An 18,841-nucleotide genomic window follows, 5' to 3' on the forward strand; every position below is an offset into this window, starting at 1 on the left:
CAGCACTGCCCTCCTTTCACTTTAAGTTCCTACTCACACCGCTTGGTGTCTTTGTAAATCCACACTGACAGGTGCATAACAATGTCATGTTTTGTTCTTTGGGCCGACACATGAACGTAGCTAAATCAATGTGAGGTACATCCCAGGCTTTTGGATCTTTTTTTTTATATCAGTGAGGACCCTATCTGCAGTGAAAGACATTTGCTTTATTAGATCTAAGAAGATCTCACCTTTATGAAGACGTATGTTTCGTTATGTGTGAACTGATTCATACAGAGAAGCTGAACTGACACAAATACTGTACCATGATGCGAGGACTTTTTTTTCAAAGAAAACATGCAGTTTCTTATGGAGGACAGACAACGGCTTAAGTATAAATACTGTATTAGAAGCAGAAATATTAAATTAGATTAATGCTGTGAATTTATTTTATAGTCCAATGCATCAACTCTTCTTTGAAATTATTTCTGTACTGTTGTATTTCTACATTTCTTCACTTACTTTGTTCTGTATTCAATTGCATTTTTTTATATAGCGCAGAAACACAACATCTGTCATCTAACAGCGCTTAGCATAGTAAGATACAGGCCTTACAAATTATAAACAGAGAACAGAAAACCCAGCAATTAAAAGATACCTTTGTATTTCCTGTGAGCAACGGTGGGAAGGAACGATAAAAAAGCTGGGATCGGGAGAGGGAAAAAAAAAAACATCCGACAGAACCACGCTCAGGGAAGGCGGCCATATTCCTCGACTGGTTCGGTGAGAGTTGAGATGAAGGGGGTGGAGATAGCAGGAGGTGTTGAGGTGGGGGATGGCAGGATAGCAGGTGATGAGCAGCTTCAGATCAGGGAGTTTCAGATCCAGACATCCACACAGAAAACAAACACAGGACCTCAAGGGAAACAGAGTTTAGGAAATGTAATGGTGATATATAACAGTATAGAAAGAGTTGAGAAGTGGAGCCCAGTGCAAGGAAATCCACCAGCAATCTAAACCTATAGGAAAGTTTTAAGCCTCTTAAAGTAGAGAAGGTGTCTGCCTCCTGAAAGACAAACTGGGAGCTGCTTCCGCAACAGAGGAGCTGATAACTGAAGGCTGTACTTCTGGAAACTCTGGAAACTACAAATAAACCTGCAGTCTGAGAGCGAAGGCCTCAGCTAGGATGATATCGTACGATAAGGTCTTTAAGATACGATGAAGCTTGGTCATTAAGAGTTTTATGCGAGAAGCAATATTTTAAATTCTATCCTGGATTTTACAGGGAGCCAATGAAGAGAAGCTGCATCTATATGTAAAATAGGTGGATGTTCCTAACCTCAGTCTAAAGCAGGATTTGTCTGCTGGGAAAACCAGAAATGTAGAAATACAGAAATGCCTTCAATAAATTTAATGTATTTAAATGTAGAAACAGATTCAAAACAATAATTGAATCCGGCCTCTTTTCATTTATGTATGTCTTTATCTATTCGTATCTGTGCTTTTGTCCTCTGTAAAAAAAAACTGCATGTTTTTTGAAGTGTCTTCACATCACATTTCAAGAGTTTTTAATCACATTCTGGTGTGTAGAGAAAAACATTTTCTCTACATGTGTTTTGTTTTGTGTTTTGTATCAGGGTTTTTGATAAAAGGTCATTTTTTTGTGTGTGTGGCCCAGTCATTGCGTTGTGATACAGCATCATTGTGGTTCCATCTGCACAGTAATAAATACACTGAAATAATTTTACATTTCAAACAGCAGCTGTTTGTGCTGTAAAACGTGTTTCTCTTTTTTTGGCTTATTTTTCATTTTTCATTCTAAAATCAGGTCTACAGTTTTATTTTTACTTTTTTGTCTTCATCTGGTCATTTGATCTTATCCTTCATACATTTGAACTTCCAATTTAGTAGCTGTCACTGACTGCAGCGTACATCTAAGAAAGAACTGGAGCTTTTTCTACTTCACATGTCCATTTCTTTTATCTCTCCTCATGTACATAGTGGCATAATAAATGATGACTGTTGACTGTGTGGTAAGTCAGTGTACAGACTTTGTGATTAAAATGGTTTTCTTACAGCAACTCTGTTGACTTGCTTCGGGAAATGGGCGAGGGTTAGCGGAACATGAGACATATTTGAGTCCAACAAGGCCTTTTTAACGACAAATGGAAAAAAAACATGCTGTAAAGATCAGAATCCGAAAATTTTCAGAGGTTGCTTTTGAAATCCATCCTTCGGTTGCTTTCATCTTATGTAATTTTGCTGTAACATCTGCTGTGGCTTACGCCAAATTTTAGACAAAGCTAAACCGACAGACATAGTGGGCAAAACTGAGGGCTTAGCAAAATCTGACATGTCATTGTAAACAAACTCCAGCATCCACTGTCATCTCATAAAAACAGGATTACTGATTTGGGTTTGGTCCTCATCTGTTAAGATATAGTTGTGGTGGAAAAGACTGGGACCGCAAGTTTTAAATGGATGAGTGACCCATTGTTTTACAGACTGTATCACAAAGGGAGATTAGTGAGTTATAGCTGAGTTTGATTCAGGTTCTCTAGTCTTTATTTCAAAGGGAGATTGTCATGGCAACCAAAGTTTTATTGCTAACCAGCTCTGGAGTTTAATGGAGATGAACAGGACACTTCAACTGCAGCACAAGTCAAGACTTTTAATACATTTTTCATTGTTTTAACATTTTAAGACATCAGATCCATGCAATAGCTCATCTGTCAGAAGGAAGACAAGGGATGGATCGGATGCATGGATGGATGCATGGAGGGGCCTCAACATAGTCGTCCAAATGAAACCGTACAAAAACCAAACTAGCACAACCCAAACACTAAAGTCTCCTGCAGCCTACCAGAGAAGCTCTTTAAACAGAGAATCAGGACAGGAAGTCTTACCTTCTGGACAACCAACGTTGGTTCACAAACAAGAATACAGAATGTGTCTGACCAAAAACCTCTAAAGACTCACTACAGCCAAGATGAAGACACAACTCAGCTGCACCAAATCCACTAATCACTGCACACATTAGCACCATAAGCTAACTGTGGCTAAATAACCACATTTACCAAGACAACTATCCAGTACAAATCCCTAAAACACACCAAGAAACACATTAAAGACGATTTTACTGCTGGAAGCTGCAAGCTGACGCCTAAAGAACAAACTAAAGCAACGGAGCCAAACCCGGTTCAGTGAAGAGAAGCAGAGGACATGTTTGATTGCAGACATAACGCAGGAAGACACTGAGCTGCTCAGGTGTTCCTGATAGCATCAAGCAGCTACCTGGACAGCCAATAGGAACACAGCTTACTGAAAGTCCAGAGGGCTGGCTTAATGAAGGAAATTTCGTTAAAGTTGAAGCAGAAAGTTAACAAAGAAATTGAAAACCACCTTCTAATACCTGAAATCTCTGAATTTTCACACAAAGAATGCCTGAACATGTCAAACTGGTGCCATAGTAGAACCTTCACTGTAAAAATGTCACAGTATGGTGTGTTGCTCAAAAAATATTACAACCAGCTATCTAGGGTCGCCGGGGAGCAACACAAAAACAGGACAAACACTGGTTTCTAGGGGGTTAGGAGACTATTTATTTGAAAGAGTAAGTTTACAACGACACAACATGTGAGCAGAAAAATCACAAAGTCTGCCTGGAGTTCACCAGAAGAAACTACTAAGGTGAAAGTACATCCATGTTGTTAATAAGTTCTCAATGTACTGAAAGTCTGTGCTCTATGAATTTGAAGCATGAAGAAGGTCTGCAAAATGTCATGAAAGCAACAGTTTGTGTAATAATCTGTTTAAAGCAAGACAGTCTATTTATATTGACTGATCTCTGTTATCTAGTACTCTTCTTAGAACTATTTTTATTTGTTGATTTCTTGATTTATTTACATATTTTAATCTAGTTAATGTACATTTTACGACTTTTTTGTAATTTCTTATTCTGTTTATACAATGCTTAGCAAATTTATGAGACCACCTCTCATCAAAACAAGAAGACACAAATATTTGAGAAATTTGTCAAAAACTTGATTCAAACTAAAAATTGCATCATTATGTATTAGGCAAATAAAGTGGAACAACTAAATAGTCCTTATTCACATATTAACCAAAAATCTTAGTATTTTGTATGACCTCCTTTGACCCTGATAACAGCTTGCGTTCTTGCTACCATTATTTTTATGGACTTTTCCACAGTCCCTTTTGCTATTGAGTTCCAAATAGTTTCTATCTGTTCCCAGAGACTTGCTTTGGATGAAACCTTTGTGTGATCTATTTTTGAATTCAATAAATCCCAGATCTGTTCAAAAGGATTCAAGTGTGGATTTTGACTTGGCCAGTCCATCAGTTCAAGAACTCCAGATTCCTTTTTCTTGGTCCAGTCGTCTCTGCACAGCTTTGAAGTCTGTTAGGGGTTGTTGTCTTCTTGGTATATGTCTGTCTTAATAATGAACATTTTATTTTAGTTATTTATCTTGCCTATGTTACCTTATTTTATTTCATTTTCTCTCATCTGCTGTTTCCCTATTGCACATGTTAAATAAGACAGCGGTTCCTCAGTTCCTCTGTGTTTTAGAGTCTTTTATTGATAACTTGACTGTGGAAGTGAGAATGCGGATTGTTTGTGTCGTTTTAGTGCATTTTTATTATCTGTAAAGCCCTTTGTGTTGCATTTTTGTTTGTATGAAAAGTGATATATGAATAAAATCTGATTGATAAGCACTTAGCACACACAGAGGATATTGGAAGTGCTTTACAGGCAAATGTAAAAACATATAAACACACAAAAACAAAATAAAAATATTATATAATTAATAGAATTTAATCAACCAAAAACAACTCAGACAAAAAATTCACTAAAACAGCTTAAAAAAAGACGATAGGAGAAAAATAAACACATGTAAGTGATAAAGTGTGCAGTAAAATAGAAATTCATTCAAATTAAGTGAATAAAAATACACACGTTAAATAAAATTACAGGCAACTTAGACCAGACTATGTAACAACACTCGTCAATCAGAAGCAGTGGACAAAAGAACTTACTCTAGATCTAAGAGGAGCTGGTTCATAATGTCTGAACACCACTGGTCTTTGCCTGGTAACTCTTGGTACAAAAAACTAATCAGTCCTTGCAGATCTTAAAGCAAACATATTCCTAAACCAGTCAGAGACTTAAAGACAGTTAACATGGCTTTAAATTCAGATCTATCTTCAACTGGAAGCCAGCACAGTGGCCTAAAAATCTGTGTTGATGCAGCATTCTGAATGAACTGCAAATGTCAAATAGTTTAATGAAGGAGGTGTGTTTTTGTCTGATATAAATATACAAATACCATCCTTATGTCAAACAAATAATGTGCAAATGCATGAAAATATGACTGTGGTTCTAAAAAAAACCTCGCATTTACACACTAAGGTTTGTCTTTGATAGACATACGGTAATATAGAATCCCCCGAGTGGATGTTTGTGGACTGACTACATGAAGCAAAAGAGGCCAAAACACAGTAGCATCACTTTTCAGAACCATAAAATGTCCTGTGACTGTATGACACAGTCAAATAATACTACCCTTATGTCTGTGTTTTTTGCTCTTTTGTTCTTGTATTTCTCATGATAAACCCCCAGTGAAAAATAGACGCAAACAGTCTTTAGTTTTGTTTCATTCTATTTATTTATTGGCTTATTTAATAGGCACTGTGCTCGTCAAGTCACATATCTGTAAATATCAGATTTTCCCTAACAGTCATATAAAAAAATAAAAAAAATTGACATTTTGAAAACGACAATTAGGGTATAGTTTATAGACATTCAGCGTGATAAAATCAGGACTATTAAAGTCAGTAAAGATATGCATCGGCACTTTCTTTTTGCTTAACTTGCAAGCATTAATGAAATCATGCTACATTGGAAGTATACATTAGTAACCATTTAAAGCAATAACATGAAATATTTTATAGCCATATGATGTTGGCATATTGCTGCAGCGGTGTGAGCAGTGTTTACTTAGAAGAGAGTTCCCTCCTCTATTTCTTCTAGTGTGATTTCCTGTTTGCGTCACCTCATGCAGTGTAGCAACATCAATTTAGCATTAAACTCCCTGGATTTTTCAGCAATTTTCTCACATCAAAATGTTCACTATCATCGTAGGAAAACTTCTTTCTAAAGTTATCAGTATACTGGATAGAAAATGATATAAGGCAATGCTGTGATTCACAGTTTTATCTGATGGCAACCATATTATCTCACTGTTTAACTGAATGACTGCAAACACAATGATAGAGGAATGTGTCTGTTTGGCTTATTATCACTGTATATGATGGAGCTGCAGCTATTTATCAGTTTAGTTCAGTCCAGTATTCTTTGGTCATGGAGGATTTAGATAACAACAGCTCTGCAAATTAGGATGTACATGAGCACGTGTTTTTGTGCGAAAATGGTGGTCAAAATACATTCGAGGACTGAAGAAGGAATCTGATATAGTTCACTCATCAGCCTCAATCCTACAACTAGAAAAGTAGCTTTCTAGGCCAAATTTCCAACCACAGAAGTACCATGACTTCCAAAATTCTGGTGGATGCCCTGGAAGTCTCTAATTTCTTTGGAATTAGAAACGCTTCAGCTGAAAAGTTCCCTCATCTCTCTACTCACTACCACAAAATTGTAGAATAGTGCAGCTTTGTGCAATAAAGCCTGGCTGCAATAATATTATTAATAAAGTATATGAGTGTGATTAGTGAGCACTGTGCTGACTGATTTGAGTTTTAGTGTCACCCTGTGAGAAGTTACAGCAGCTGTGTGCAAAATAAAGCAGTAGAAACATGGAATATACAAAGGCTACTCGGCTTACGTTGAAGTTCCGTTTCTATGGCTGGACGTGAATCACATTTTGGTGCAAGTCGGAACTCCAGCAAAAATGTTAAGACAAGCCATTACGTGCATCATGATATCAATCAGTTCTTCAGAAAAGTCATGAATACCACTGACTTTTACGCACGTATGAGTCATTTTACAAGAAGATAACAGAATATGTTGCACTGTTTTTACAACTTGATCACACTTGGGAGCCATAATGAAGTGCAAAAAGTTAGCGAATGTAGCACAATCCAAGGTGACGTACAACAAAGCTATCTTTTAGCGCCACGTGACGACATATTTGTCCGCTCCGGTCGCCAACCAGTTCCGATGTAAAAACGAAACGCTGTAGGTCGAGGACGTCATAAAGCGAGGACCCCCTGTATCAGTTTGAACTGACGATCATACAGTTAATGTATAAACTCACAAATGCCAACACATGCAGATGATTTTAGTATATGGCTGAATGTCTGTTGTAGAGGTGACAGGTTGTGAGCAACCAAGCTAGGTAATGAGGTGTGAGACGCCCCAACATTTAAGAGCTAAAGGATTTTTTTGTGAGGTTTTTGTTACGTATAGATAGTTTGAGAGCATGTTTGTGATTCTTTAAGACCAAAAAATGTGCACAGGCATGAACATGAACAGAACACTCTGATATAGTGTTGGGTGGGTCAGTCAGAGACATTTTTTTTCACATTTCCAGAGCTAAGGCTGTGCATCAACACCTGATTTTTTCTAAGAATCTACAGGACAGATAGCTGTTGAGATGTTCACTGAATTTGACAAAAAAGTGTGAAGAATTAGAATTACATATTCTACCTTTAATGCATATTTTGTTACATTTTTCACTTTAGGTCTGAGGAGGATTCCTGTAAGAGCCTCTAATGAGCTTATTGCTAATGTGCTAATTCAAGTTTTTTGTGCAAGTAATGCAAAGCCGAACATATTTGATATGATAGAATTTTTTTAGATCAACCTAAACACAGTAACAAAATAAGTGCAGACGTTTCCCTGAGTCTGATTTACACTCAGTGGAGCAGCAGCTCCTCCTCCTGCATTAAGATGGATTTGCAGGCTGCTTAGCGCTCTGCTCCTCCTTCAGTTTTGCCTCAGTAAACTCCTGCTTCACCTTCTGCAGCAGCTCTGGATGCATCAGAACATCCAGAGCAGTCATGGCCAGAGCCTTGGCTGTCCTCAGAGTGAAGAACTGAGCTTCATCATCACCTGCAACAAACACCATATTAAGCTGATGTGCTTTGGTCTAATAATAGGTTTTTTAAAAGAAAAACAAAGGCCGTAAACAATACAATCACACACAGAAATGTAATCCAAACCACAACCTTGAATATGCAACATTAACAGCAGATGCTTTAACTGTTGGTCAGAGAAGTGTCCTCCATAAATGTATGCTGATGACCAGGGTTCAACTGATGCTGTCTGATGCATTTTCAGTGCTGACAATTGTTAGCGTTCAGTCTCTCAAAACAGAAAGGAACAATGTCTGATTATTTGTGCCGATGATGAAAGTGTCTTTAAAGTCGGAATCTTCAGAAGGCAGTCTCATTAAAACTTCTGGAAACTATCTCAGAAAACTATCTTTTTAAAGTTTTCAACAAACTAATTGCACAAAAACCCGTCAGACAGTCGTAAATGACCCCTTACTGAATGCAGATGTTGGAGACTGCTTCCTTCACATTTCTCTTTACTTGATGTAACAGACTAAAGCATTGTATTGGTATATTTGATACAGCATTACAGTGGTTTGCAGTATAGTTTTCTTGTTTTGGTGGGTGACATTGTCTTCTCTGGCCCTAATAATATGTGGAGTGCCTTAAGGTTCCGTTTTAGGCCCATTGTTATTTTCTTTTCACACACTTCCCCTTGATCATATCATATGTAGGTACAGTGTCATGTTCATTGCTTTACAGATGATGCCCAATTATATCTCCCTATGAAGTCCAGGAATACATCTGATCTCTCAAGTTTAATATGTAGCAGAAATGGAAGTCTTGATGTCTGAAAAGTGTGCACTCATAGATCAAGCCCAACCTCTTTCCGTCATGCCTGAGGGACAGAATACACTCAGAGTGACCCATATTTTGCCCACAAGAGTACTATTTCTTCATTTGAGCTCATCCTTGTTTAAATGCTTTTTGTGCTGGTGAAGGTCTAGAACTACATGCTCAAACGCAAGCGTAGAAAAAGGAAACAACTTATATTGTTTCTTCTTTTATGAATAACGCAGAGTGCCACAAAGTGATCCAATTCAGGTCTCTGCATTCTGAGGGTGGGTTATTTTTTTGTCGGCATTTATTTTTCCTTCACATCTGACTACTCTCCCTGCCCCTGCTGCTTAGATGCACTCTAATAGGATGATGCTAGCGCCACCACGCTTTACTGTAGAAGTGGTTTTAGCATGTGATGACCAGAGACTGGTGTTGAACAGTCACAGTGCTTGAAGTTTCCTTGAAAAATCATTTAAATGCCATTTGAAAAATTCCAAGCGGGCTGTCATGTGCCTTTTACTCAGATGATATATAATATTTCCATATATACGCAGCTTTTCCAAACTGTAATCAATTGCCAAACTAAAAATAAGTTCTAGACACGTGAAAAATTATTAGAGCACTTTGGCTCTAATAAATGCATTTATATTTTTAGCAATTAATTTTTTCTAACTGTAAATAAAAAGTAAAAAATAATATTAAAAAAACATCTTAAAAATTGTTTTCAGTTTGTCATAATGGCTTGTTCAGTGTAGTTTGATTGAATCATGACATGAAAATTTGATTAAATTAAAATGACAACACTATGAGTTCTGGAAAAGTGAATATATATTAAATGGATGTAGCCAACTGGGTGCCAAGCAACTGATAATATTCCTACTATGATAATCACTAATGCAACAGCATAGCTATTGTTATTAAAAAAAAACCTAACAAACCGGGCTCCATATAAAGTTAGAACAAAAATGATACCCAAGTTGTAATAAATTGGAAATAAGGTTAAGGTGTCAGACATACCTGAGGCCACAGTGTATTCCTCTGTGTGATTCAGAGCCTTTGAACCAATATAGAAGTATGGATGGATGCCAGGAACTACAAATGTCACGTTGCCAAAGTCTGTGGAGACTGTAGGAAACAAGGAAATGAAACTTTGTGTTCGCTGCATCATGCAGAGCGCTGACTGCAATGACAGATTTTACATTTTAAACAGCAAACACAGAAGACATAATGCTCACTCACCAGAAGCTTTATTTAGAACTTCTTCATCCGTGGTGAATTCCATCCCCAGAGACTTTCCGTTGATCTCATACAGATCCTCAAGTGTTCTGTTTCGCAATAAGTTGTCAAAGGCATTCTTCGCATATTGAACTTCAACCTGAGGACAACATTGTGTTGACTCTGACCTGCAGGACTCAGTCATACAAACTTCATGAGCCATTTCTCACCTCACAGCCGGTTGCCACGGCAGCTGATCTGAAACACCTCTCGGCTTTTTCCTTCAGGACAGGAAGCTCAGCTCTCGACGGGGTTCTCAGATAGTACTCCAGCTCCGTGTAGGCAGGGATGATGTTTGGTTTCACTCCTCCATGCTTTATGATTCCTGCATACGGATGAATCACACCTCAGTAAAGTCCTGAGAGCGACACATGAGCGTAGAGGAGCATCAGCTGCTCACCATGAACTCTCCAGTCTGGCTTCATCTGCTGTCTGAATGCAGACAGGTTGTTGTAGCAGAGCACCGCTGCATCCAACGCATTGATTCCCTCCCAGGGGTAGGCGGAGGCATGAGACGCTTTACCATGATACTTTAAAGTTACACTGGAAACATGACACAAACACACATCAGTCTGAAAATCACATGAAATAATCCTGATTAAATTTCAAAATAATGAGCAAAAACATCAACATGGCAAGGACAGTTTGCTTTTATAACTAGCCTACAAACATTTATTGCTAGAAATGTGCACAATGCTAACATGAGGAGATCACAACACAGCAATATGACACATGAGAGTCCCAAAGACTTCCATTCTTTTCTCTTATTATATCACAGTAGAGGTATTCAGATTCTTTACTTAAGTGAAAGTACCAATACAGCAATGTAAAAATGCTCTGTTACGGGTTAACGTCCTGCATGAATAATGCTACTTAAGTAAAAGAACCAGCATTAGCAGCAAGTTGTGGGTAAAGTTTGAAAATAAAAATACTGATTTGGTTCCTCTGATTGATATATTATTTGTACATGGCATCATTATATTATTAATATCGAAGCATCAGTGTGTCAGCAGCAAGTTGCTGTTGGAGCTGCTGCAGGTTGAGACGGTGTGAACTACTTTTCCGATATGCGCATATCAGATGCATAACCTTCACCTAATGCACCAATAATCACATGTAAAATAATCCATTTGATACCATAACAATATGACACACAAGATACTATCACCACTTTGCAGACAACACAGAATTTGATTGTTTTTTTTTACGTCCAACATGGGCTAAAAAACGTTGAACTATTATAAACTCACTCATGTTCAGCTACCAGCGGGAGATACGGAGCGTCATCCTGCAGGGGATGAGCCATGAACACCACATCCAGACCATCAAAGGCTCCTTCGTTCAGCAGATCTATTTTACCTCCTCCTTCCTCCTCAGCTGGAGTCCCCAACACCGTCACCTGTGGAGACAATTATTACTATGAGGGCTGCACGATATCTGACAAAATACAGGAATTTGCACAAGCTGACACGATTTGGCAAGAATCAATCATTCTGGTAAGATCAGGGTCAGGGTATCTGCAGGTTTCAGCAAGTCAAATTTAAGACTTTTTAAGACCTTTTTAAGGATCCGCGGGTACCCTGAGGGTTGGCCTGCCTCATGTGGTGGCAACAACTGCAACACTCTGGTGACAGAGTATCTATTTTTGGTCAACATCATCCATTCTGAAGGAGAAGTATTCAATACAGCTGACATTGTGTTTGTTTTGGCAACCAAATCCTCCTTTTAAGTGTTTCTCTGCTGTTTCTCACTCATTTTGCTGTGCACATTTGAAGCCTGCACGTCAGCAAATTCCATGTCTTTTAAATAAAGTTTTGAAAAAAATTAAAATCAGAACAAATTATTTCAGACTTCTCCTATATATCTATCATAGAAAATGAGAAATTAATGAGTTTTCCCTCAGTATAAACCCCAAATCAATACACTCTGCAGCCCCACTTACTAATATAGTCATTCTTTACGATAATTCGAGTGAAGCAGGTGGGATTGTCTCTATGTGGCAGAGCATTAAATATACAGTAAACTTGATCCTAAAACAGAATTTTGACACTAAGATTTTCATTTTGACTGCAAATATCGCTCAAACATCAATTATCGGTCTCTTTGATAATTAGTATTAGTGATTAGTGGCCCAAAAAAGCCATATTAATCGACTTAGAGTTTCATACATTCATTCTAATTTAATGAAATATTGTTGGCATATTTATGTCATCATCAGTTTAATCTAGAAGAAGAGATCAGAACATATGTCTGACATTTTAAATCTTCAACTTTAACTACAGCGGTATAATAAAATTAAGTGCAGCATAGAATACACTGAAACTCATTTTCCTGTAAAATTACAGCAAAATACTGGCAGTAGTAGTCATTAGTATGTTACTGTATTTTGCATTATTGCAATAATAACATATTTTGTTGTATTACTGGAAATAATCATTAATACTTAACCTGGTAATTACTCTGTGAGATCTACTGTTAAATATTACTCCAAATTAAAATAATAAATTAAATGACAAAATAAATACCTTTCTCCTTGGAAAATGTAGAAATTGCAAACATACATCATAAATAACTCTTTGAACATAAAGTGCAAAGACACTTTTAAGTCCAGAATTCAGATCTATGAACTCTGTTTAAAATGCATATGCCACTAAAACACCTAAAACAATAAAAGGATAAAGGATGAGGAACACTTATTCCAACGCAGCAACATGACAAATTGTAGTGTAGTATAAATTAGAAAGCAAAGAAAATAACATAACATAATGTAAACAACAACAACAAAACAAGTGTAAAATGGCATATCACAGGGCATTAGTGTAAGGTTAGTAATATTGTTCGAAACGGCTAAAATCTAGTCCCAAGTCTAAACAGTGCTTTGTTAGCTTTATACTAAAACTTTGTGTTAAGCTTTGACAGTAGCCTGCTGCTAATTCTTGTTTCGGTTCCCAAAAATGCACATTTTGAGATAATTAACTGTCTTTTGCAAACAGAATTTGGTTGTTTTTTTGTTTGTTTGTTTGTTTGTTTGTTTTTACAGTAATATACACAAACAGAACTGGTGTAGCTGTGGGTGTAGCTGGGTGTTCAGGTGTTACCTCCACCCGGACAGGCAGCTTGTGTGTGTTTTCCAGCACCGCTTTGAGCCCCAGAGCCGCAGCAGCTCCAACCTCAGCTATCAGGTTGTGTCCACATGCGTGTCCAATACCAGGCAGGGCGTCGTACTCACACAGGAAGCCCACAGAGACCACGTCTTTCTGCTCGCTGCCTTTGGTTGACCAACATGCTCGAAACGCAGTCTGCAGCTTGAAGTGAGCGTCCACCTTCCAGCCTTCCTCCTGACTGAAGAACTCCACCAGTCTGCTGTGAGCCTTGTTCTCCTGGTAAGCCAGCTCCGGACAGCTCCAGATGTCCTGACTGAGGCTGTGCAGCTTCGCTTCGGCTTCGTCTATGGACCGACAGAGTCTCTGTTTGAGCTGCAGCAGCAGCACTGCTCCCTCAGACATGTTTCACTCTCAGCGTGTTGTTCTGTTTAGTTGTTAGTCTGTTAATGAAACACTTCAGCTGAGCTCTGTGCTGCTGCTACATCACGTGACCCTTTTTCTCAGAAACTTTATTGAACTATGTCTGTACAGAACATATATATAGCCGCTATAAAGTTACAGGATGTGGAAGACCAAAAGTGTCACAAAACATTCCTCACAAAGTCAGAAAGCAGTAGCTAAAAAACAGTAAAGACAAAGGCTGGAAGTTTGGAGGGTTTTAGGTAAATTTTGTAACAGATGTTTTGTAAAGTCTTAATCAGTGCCTTGCTTTTTTAATATACATTTTTAAATAATTGTTATAGGACATTAAACTATCTAAAATACATTTAGTTTACTCCACTATTAGTCTCAGTATTAAAAAAAACATTATTGAACAAAACCTATGTACAGAACATATACATGGCAGCTACACAGGTACAGGATGTGGAAGACAAATAGTGTCACAAAACATCCCTCACAAAGTCAGAAAGCTGTAACTACAGAAAGAGCAAAGATAAATGCTGGAAGTTTAGACTGAACAAAAGGTCACGCGATTCTGTATCCGTATATAACCTATACATGCATAACACACCTGTGCTCAGTGCAAGGTCATTTTGTTTGTGAGTACATCTATATTAAATGGCCACATTCTATAGTGCCGTGATTTCTGATCATCAATAACTAATAAACAAATTCTGCATTTCTAAAAAAAAAAAAAAAATGCTGCATTTCTGACAATGCCATGTGGGGGAATGAACACCCTTGGTGGAGTACTGCGCTCTCTGAATGCTTTTCTTGTTTAATATTTTGAATACTTTTACATTATTCATCGTTTATTGACTTCACTAACTTAAAAAAAAGTGAAACATTATTTTCAAATCACGTAAGAGACTTATTGTTAATCTGTTTATCCCTATTCTGTGTGTGTGTGATTTTGTGTTTTGTTCCAGTTCAAGGCAGGTCAGGTGACAGGTAAAGGCAGGAAAGCAGTGGTTGCTGTAGGACAGGTGTAGGTGGGATTCACGTAATTGGAACATGGAAGATAGACTGAAGACAAAAATAACCAAAATTTGTCAGCATTTCTTCATTTCACAGCAGAATGTTCTTCACAGTGTTCTTGGCAGCAGGGATCCTTGTTGCGTCTAATTTGCACTCAGCGGAGCAGCAGTTGTGTTTTGCTTTGTTCCTCCTTTAGTTTTGCCTCAGCAAATTCCAGCTTCACCTTCTGCAGAAGCTCCGGACTCAGCAGCACATCCAGAGCCGTCATGGCCAGAGCCTTGGCCGTCCTCACAGTGAAGAACTGAGCTTTATCATCACCTGCAACAAACACACTGTTAGAGTCTGAAATGATCATGATCAGATATCAAAGTGTTCTCTTACATAGAATTTGTTGCACAGCAGAAAACTGGTTTTGTGTTTGCACAAAGTTAATATATCTTGCACTTCTACATGCAACAAATGTGCAAATTTTAACATCATTATTCTCACAGTGACTTAATAAAAATTCAATTTGCATCCCTCTTAACAAAAATCTGGAGAGATGGGGTTGCATACCGGCAGCGACAGTGTATTCCTCTGTGTGGTTCAGAGCATTAGAACCAATGTAGAAGTATGGATGGATGCCAGGAAGTACAAATGACACGTTCCCAAAGTCTGTGGAGACTGTGGAAAACACAGAAATGAAACACTGTAATCACACACACCAGGCTGGGGGGGGGGGTAAATGTGATGTACAGATTTGAAATTTGAAATAAAGAGTTGCTTCAAACACATAACATTACTGTTTTCTTACCAGAACCTTTGTTAAGAACTTCTTCGTCTGTGATGAATTCCATCCCCAGAGACTTTCCGTTGATCTCATACAGATCCTCAAGTGTTCTGTTTCGCAACATGTTGTCATAAGGGTTCTTCCCATATTCCACTTCAACCTGAGGACAACATTAAGTTAACACAGTGACCTGCAGGACTCAGTCATACAAACTTCATGAGCCATTTCTCACCTCACAGCCGGTTGCCACGGCAGCTGATCTGAAGCACCTCTCGGCTTTTTCCTTCAGGACAGAAAGCTCAGCTCTCGACGGGGTTCTCAGATAGTACTCCAGCTCCGTGTAGGCAGGGATGATGTGTGGCCTCACTCCTCCGTGCTTTATGATTCCTGTACAGCACAACACCAATGAATCACACCTCAGTGAACTCCTGAGAGCGACACATGAGCGTAGAGGAGCATCGGCTGCTCACCATGAACTCTCCAGTCTGGCTTCATCTGCTGTCTGAGTGCGGACAGGTTGTTGTAGCAGAGCACCGCTGCATCCAACGCATTGATTCCCTCCCAGGGGTAGGCGGAGGCATGACACGCTTTACCATGATACTTTATAGTTACACTAGCATGACACAAACACACATCAGTATGGACATATCTAAGCACGAAACAATCCTGATTAATTTCAAAATAAGAAAAGCTGTGAATAACTCAGACATCTGAAAAGTGAGCCTGACTCCACACTGCTGTTTGGAACAGACCAAAAAGTTGGGAAACCACTGGTTTAATCCCTAACAATGTGTTGTACTTTAAACACCTGGTATACTATCAGTTATGTCACCTAAATATTAACTACAGCTGTCAAATAAATGTAGTGGAGCACAAAGTTCAATGTCTCCTTCTAAAAGTAAAATAGAAACACCTCAAAACTGCACTTAATTTGAGTAAATCTACTCAACTTTGACAGAGAGGTTAAACATTAGATTTCTAAAACTGTTAAAATAATCCTTCAACACTTACTCTTGTATGGCCATAAGAGGGAGATATGCAGCGTCATCCTGCAGGGGGTGAGCCATGAACACCACATCCATACCATCAAAGGCTCCCTCCTTTATCAGATCCACTTTACCTCCTCCATCCTCCTCAGCAGGAGTCCCCAACACCGTCACCTGTGGAGACAATCATTAGTTATTATTGGGTGTAGTATCTTCCTATAGTCGGGCAGGCAAGCTTTCCTCTGTGTGGCAGTGTGTTAAATATGCAAGAATCTGGTACTTACAGGTGTTAGTTAAGTTTTCCTGCTCTTAAAAAATGACAAATGTGGCTAGTCATTTATTTTCTGTTTTGTGTGCTGGGTTTCACAACACCCTAGTGCTTATTTACCACATAAAGTAGGTCCAAGAAATGTTAAAAAAAAGTCTTGTTTACAGTAGTTAGTCTGCTCCTTTCCACATGGCTCCTTGTGCAGACTTCAGGGATGGAAGTGTTATTTATTAAATCATCTCGATATTCTTTTATTAGAACGTTCCTGAGATTCCACGACTGTCCTGACATTTGGACTAAAGTGACAAACATCCACATAAACATTTGGCACTATGCAGACAGAATGGAATTAAACTGAATGAGGAAGGGGCTGCACAGTGGATCAATGGTTAACATAGTCGCCTTGCAGGGAGAAGATCCTCGGTTTGTGTCCCAGCCTGGATCTGGGATCTTTCTGCATGGAGTTTGCATGTTCTCCCTGTGCATGTGTGGGGTTCCTCCCACAGTCCAAAAACATGCTGAGGTTAACTGGTGATTCTAAATTGTGAATGTGAGTGTCGATATTTTTCTCTATGTGTAGCCCTGCTGACTTGTACAGGACATCCCTTGCCTTCACCTTAAGTCAGTTGGGATAGGCTCCAGCTCCTCTGGGAGCCTAATGAGGATAAAGCGGTGTACAGAGAATGGATGGATGGATGAGTAAGTCTTACTCTTAATTTTTCACAGATTACAACAAAAGTAGTTGTTATTTTTTGTTCAAACTAATGCATCCATACGCCTCTAATTCAATAAACAGTAAAAATGAAAATAAAATAGAATGAATATGTATATTAATACAAAAAAACACCATCAAGAATTATTTATATCAACATACCTCTAAAGAACCCGTTTTGATTTTCTCCCATCAGAAAAAAAAAATCAATATTCAAATATTATGATCCAAGAAAAGACTTGAAATTACACCTGTCTATATTAATATATTTTGATTATGTCAGTGGCCAGGAGGGGATTTGTGGTGCATCCTCCCCTGGTGTGTTGCTGTGGTGTAGCTGGGTGTTCAGGTGTTACCTCCACCCGGACAGGCAGCTTGTGTGTGTTTTCCAGCACCGCTTTGAGCCCCACAGCCGCAGCAGCTCCAACCTCAGCTATCAGGTTGTGTCCACATGCGTGTCCAATACCAGGCAGGGCGTCGTACTCACACAGGAAGCCCACAGAGACCACGTCTTTCTGCTCGCTGCCTTTGGTTGACCAACATGCTCGAAACGCAGTCTGCAGCTTGAAGTGAGCGTCCACCTTCCAGCCTTCCTCCTGACTGAAGAACTCCACCAGTCTGCTGTGAGCCTTGTTCTCCTGGTAAGCCAGCTCCGGACAGCTCCAGATGTCCTGACTGAGGCTGTGCAGCTTCGCTTCGGCTTCGTCTATGGACCGACAGAGTCTCTGTTTGAGCTGCAGCAGCAGCACTGCTCCCTCAGACATGTTTCACTCTCAGCGTGTTGTTCTGTTTAGTTGTTAGTCTGTTAATGAAACACTTCAGCTGAGCTCTGTGCTGCTGCTACATCACGTGACCCTTTTTCTCAGAAACTTTATTGAACTATGTCTGTACAGAACATATATATAGCCGCTATAAAGTTACAGGATATGGAAGATCACAAGTGTCACGAAACACTCCCTCACAAAGACAGAAAGCAGTAGCTAAAAAAAAGCAAAGACAGAGGCTGGAAGTTTGAAGGGTTTTAGCTAAATTGTGTAACAAATATTTTGTCACACAAAAAAAATATTTTGTGTATTTAATTTATGGCCTTGTTTTTTTATTCTAATTTCTTAAATAATTGAAACAGGCCTTTAAACTATTGAAAAGACATTTAGTTTACTCAACTATTAGTATGACTTCATAAAATGGCAGTTGTACACTTACATATATGGAAGACTACAAGTGTCTTATTATGCTAGAGCTATTATGCTATGTAATTGCAATTTTTCTGACAGATAATGCAATTTGCGAAACAGTTATTGTGAAGTCAAGCTTCAGTTCAATATTCCCGAATAGATTTGAACTTTTAGTGCTCTAAAGACTGTAGAGATGACAAACACAACGACATGTTATCATTTCTATTTTATCTTTTTCGCATTTATAATAAAAATAGTTTATTAATCAATTTAATTATGA

At 38.6% G+C, this 18,841-nt stretch overlaps 2 protein-coding genes and 1 long non-coding RNA gene across 3 annotated transcripts; 1 reads left to right on the top strand and 2 right to left on the bottom strand.

Annotated features, from left to right (window-relative positions):
- Positions 1-4,850: 4,850 nt before the first annotated feature.
- Positions 4,851-13,647, bottom strand: LOC110967888 (peptidase M20 domain-containing protein 2). The gene is made up of 7 exons (XM_051960968.1): positions 13,227-13,647; positions 11,379-11,527; positions 10,529-10,671; positions 10,299-10,453; positions 10,093-10,228; positions 9,871-9,978; positions 4,851-8,071 (listed from the first exon to the last, which is right to left on the bottom strand). Exons 1-7 carry the CDS (start codon positions 13,632-13,634, stop codon positions 7,905-7,907), a joined length of 1,266 nt encoding a protein of 421 aa, XP_051816928.1. The 5' UTR covers positions 13,635-13,647; the 3' UTR covers positions 4,851-7,904.
- On the top strand, positions 10,528-16,069 carry LOC127537768 (uncharacterized). Its single transcript, XR_007947589.1, has 2 exons — positions 10,528-10,574; positions 15,937-16,069. It is a non-coding gene; the product is annotated as an uncharacterized LOC127537768 (long non-coding RNA).
- LOC127537767 (peptidase M20 domain-containing protein 2-like) lies at positions 13,724-18,215 on the bottom strand. The gene is made up of 7 exons (XM_051960969.1): positions 17,743-18,215; positions 16,432-16,580; positions 15,891-16,033; positions 15,653-15,807; positions 15,445-15,580; positions 15,207-15,314; positions 13,724-14,969 (listed from the first exon to the last, which is right to left on the bottom strand). Exons 1-7 carry the CDS (start codon positions 18,148-18,150, stop codon positions 14,806-14,808), a joined length of 1,263 nt encoding a protein of 420 aa, XP_051816929.1. The 5' UTR covers positions 18,151-18,215; the 3' UTR covers positions 13,724-14,805.
- Between the last annotated feature and the right edge of the window lie 626 nt (positions 18,216-18,841).

Source organism: Acanthochromis polyacanthus, chromosome 16, assembly GCF_021347895.1.
Source record: "Acanthochromis polyacanthus isolate Apoly-LR-REF ecotype Palm Island chromosome 16, KAUST_Apoly_ChrSc, whole genome shotgun sequence".
Classification (NCBI taxonomy): domain Eukaryota; kingdom Metazoa; phylum Chordata; class Actinopteri; family Pomacentridae; genus Acanthochromis; species Acanthochromis polyacanthus.

Coding starts and splice junctions, on each gene's coding strand:
- LOC127537767 (XM_051960969.1), bottom strand. CDS start 18,150: ATGTCTGAGGGAGCAGTGCTGCTGCTGCAGCTCAAACAGAGACTCTGT. Junction 15,315..15,444: donor AGTTCTTAACAAAGGTTCTG/GTAAGAAAACAG, acceptor TGTTTTCCACAG/TCTCCACAGACTTTGGGAAC. Junction 14,970..15,206: donor GGAATACACTGTCGCTGCCG/GTATGCAACCCC, acceptor TGTTTGTTGCAG/GTGATGATAAAGCTCAGTTC.
- LOC110967888 (XM_051960968.1), bottom strand. CDS start 13,634: ATGTCTGAGGGAGCAGTGCTGCTGCTGCAGCTCAAACAGAGACTCTGT. Junction 10,672..11,378: donor CCGCTGGTAGCTGAACATGA/GTGAGTTTATAA, acceptor TCATGTTTCCAG/TGTAACTTTAAAGTATCATG. Junction 10,229..10,298: donor CCGTGGCAACCGGCTGTGAG/GTGAGAAATGGC, acceptor TGTTGTCCTCAG/GTTGAAGTTCAATATGCGAA.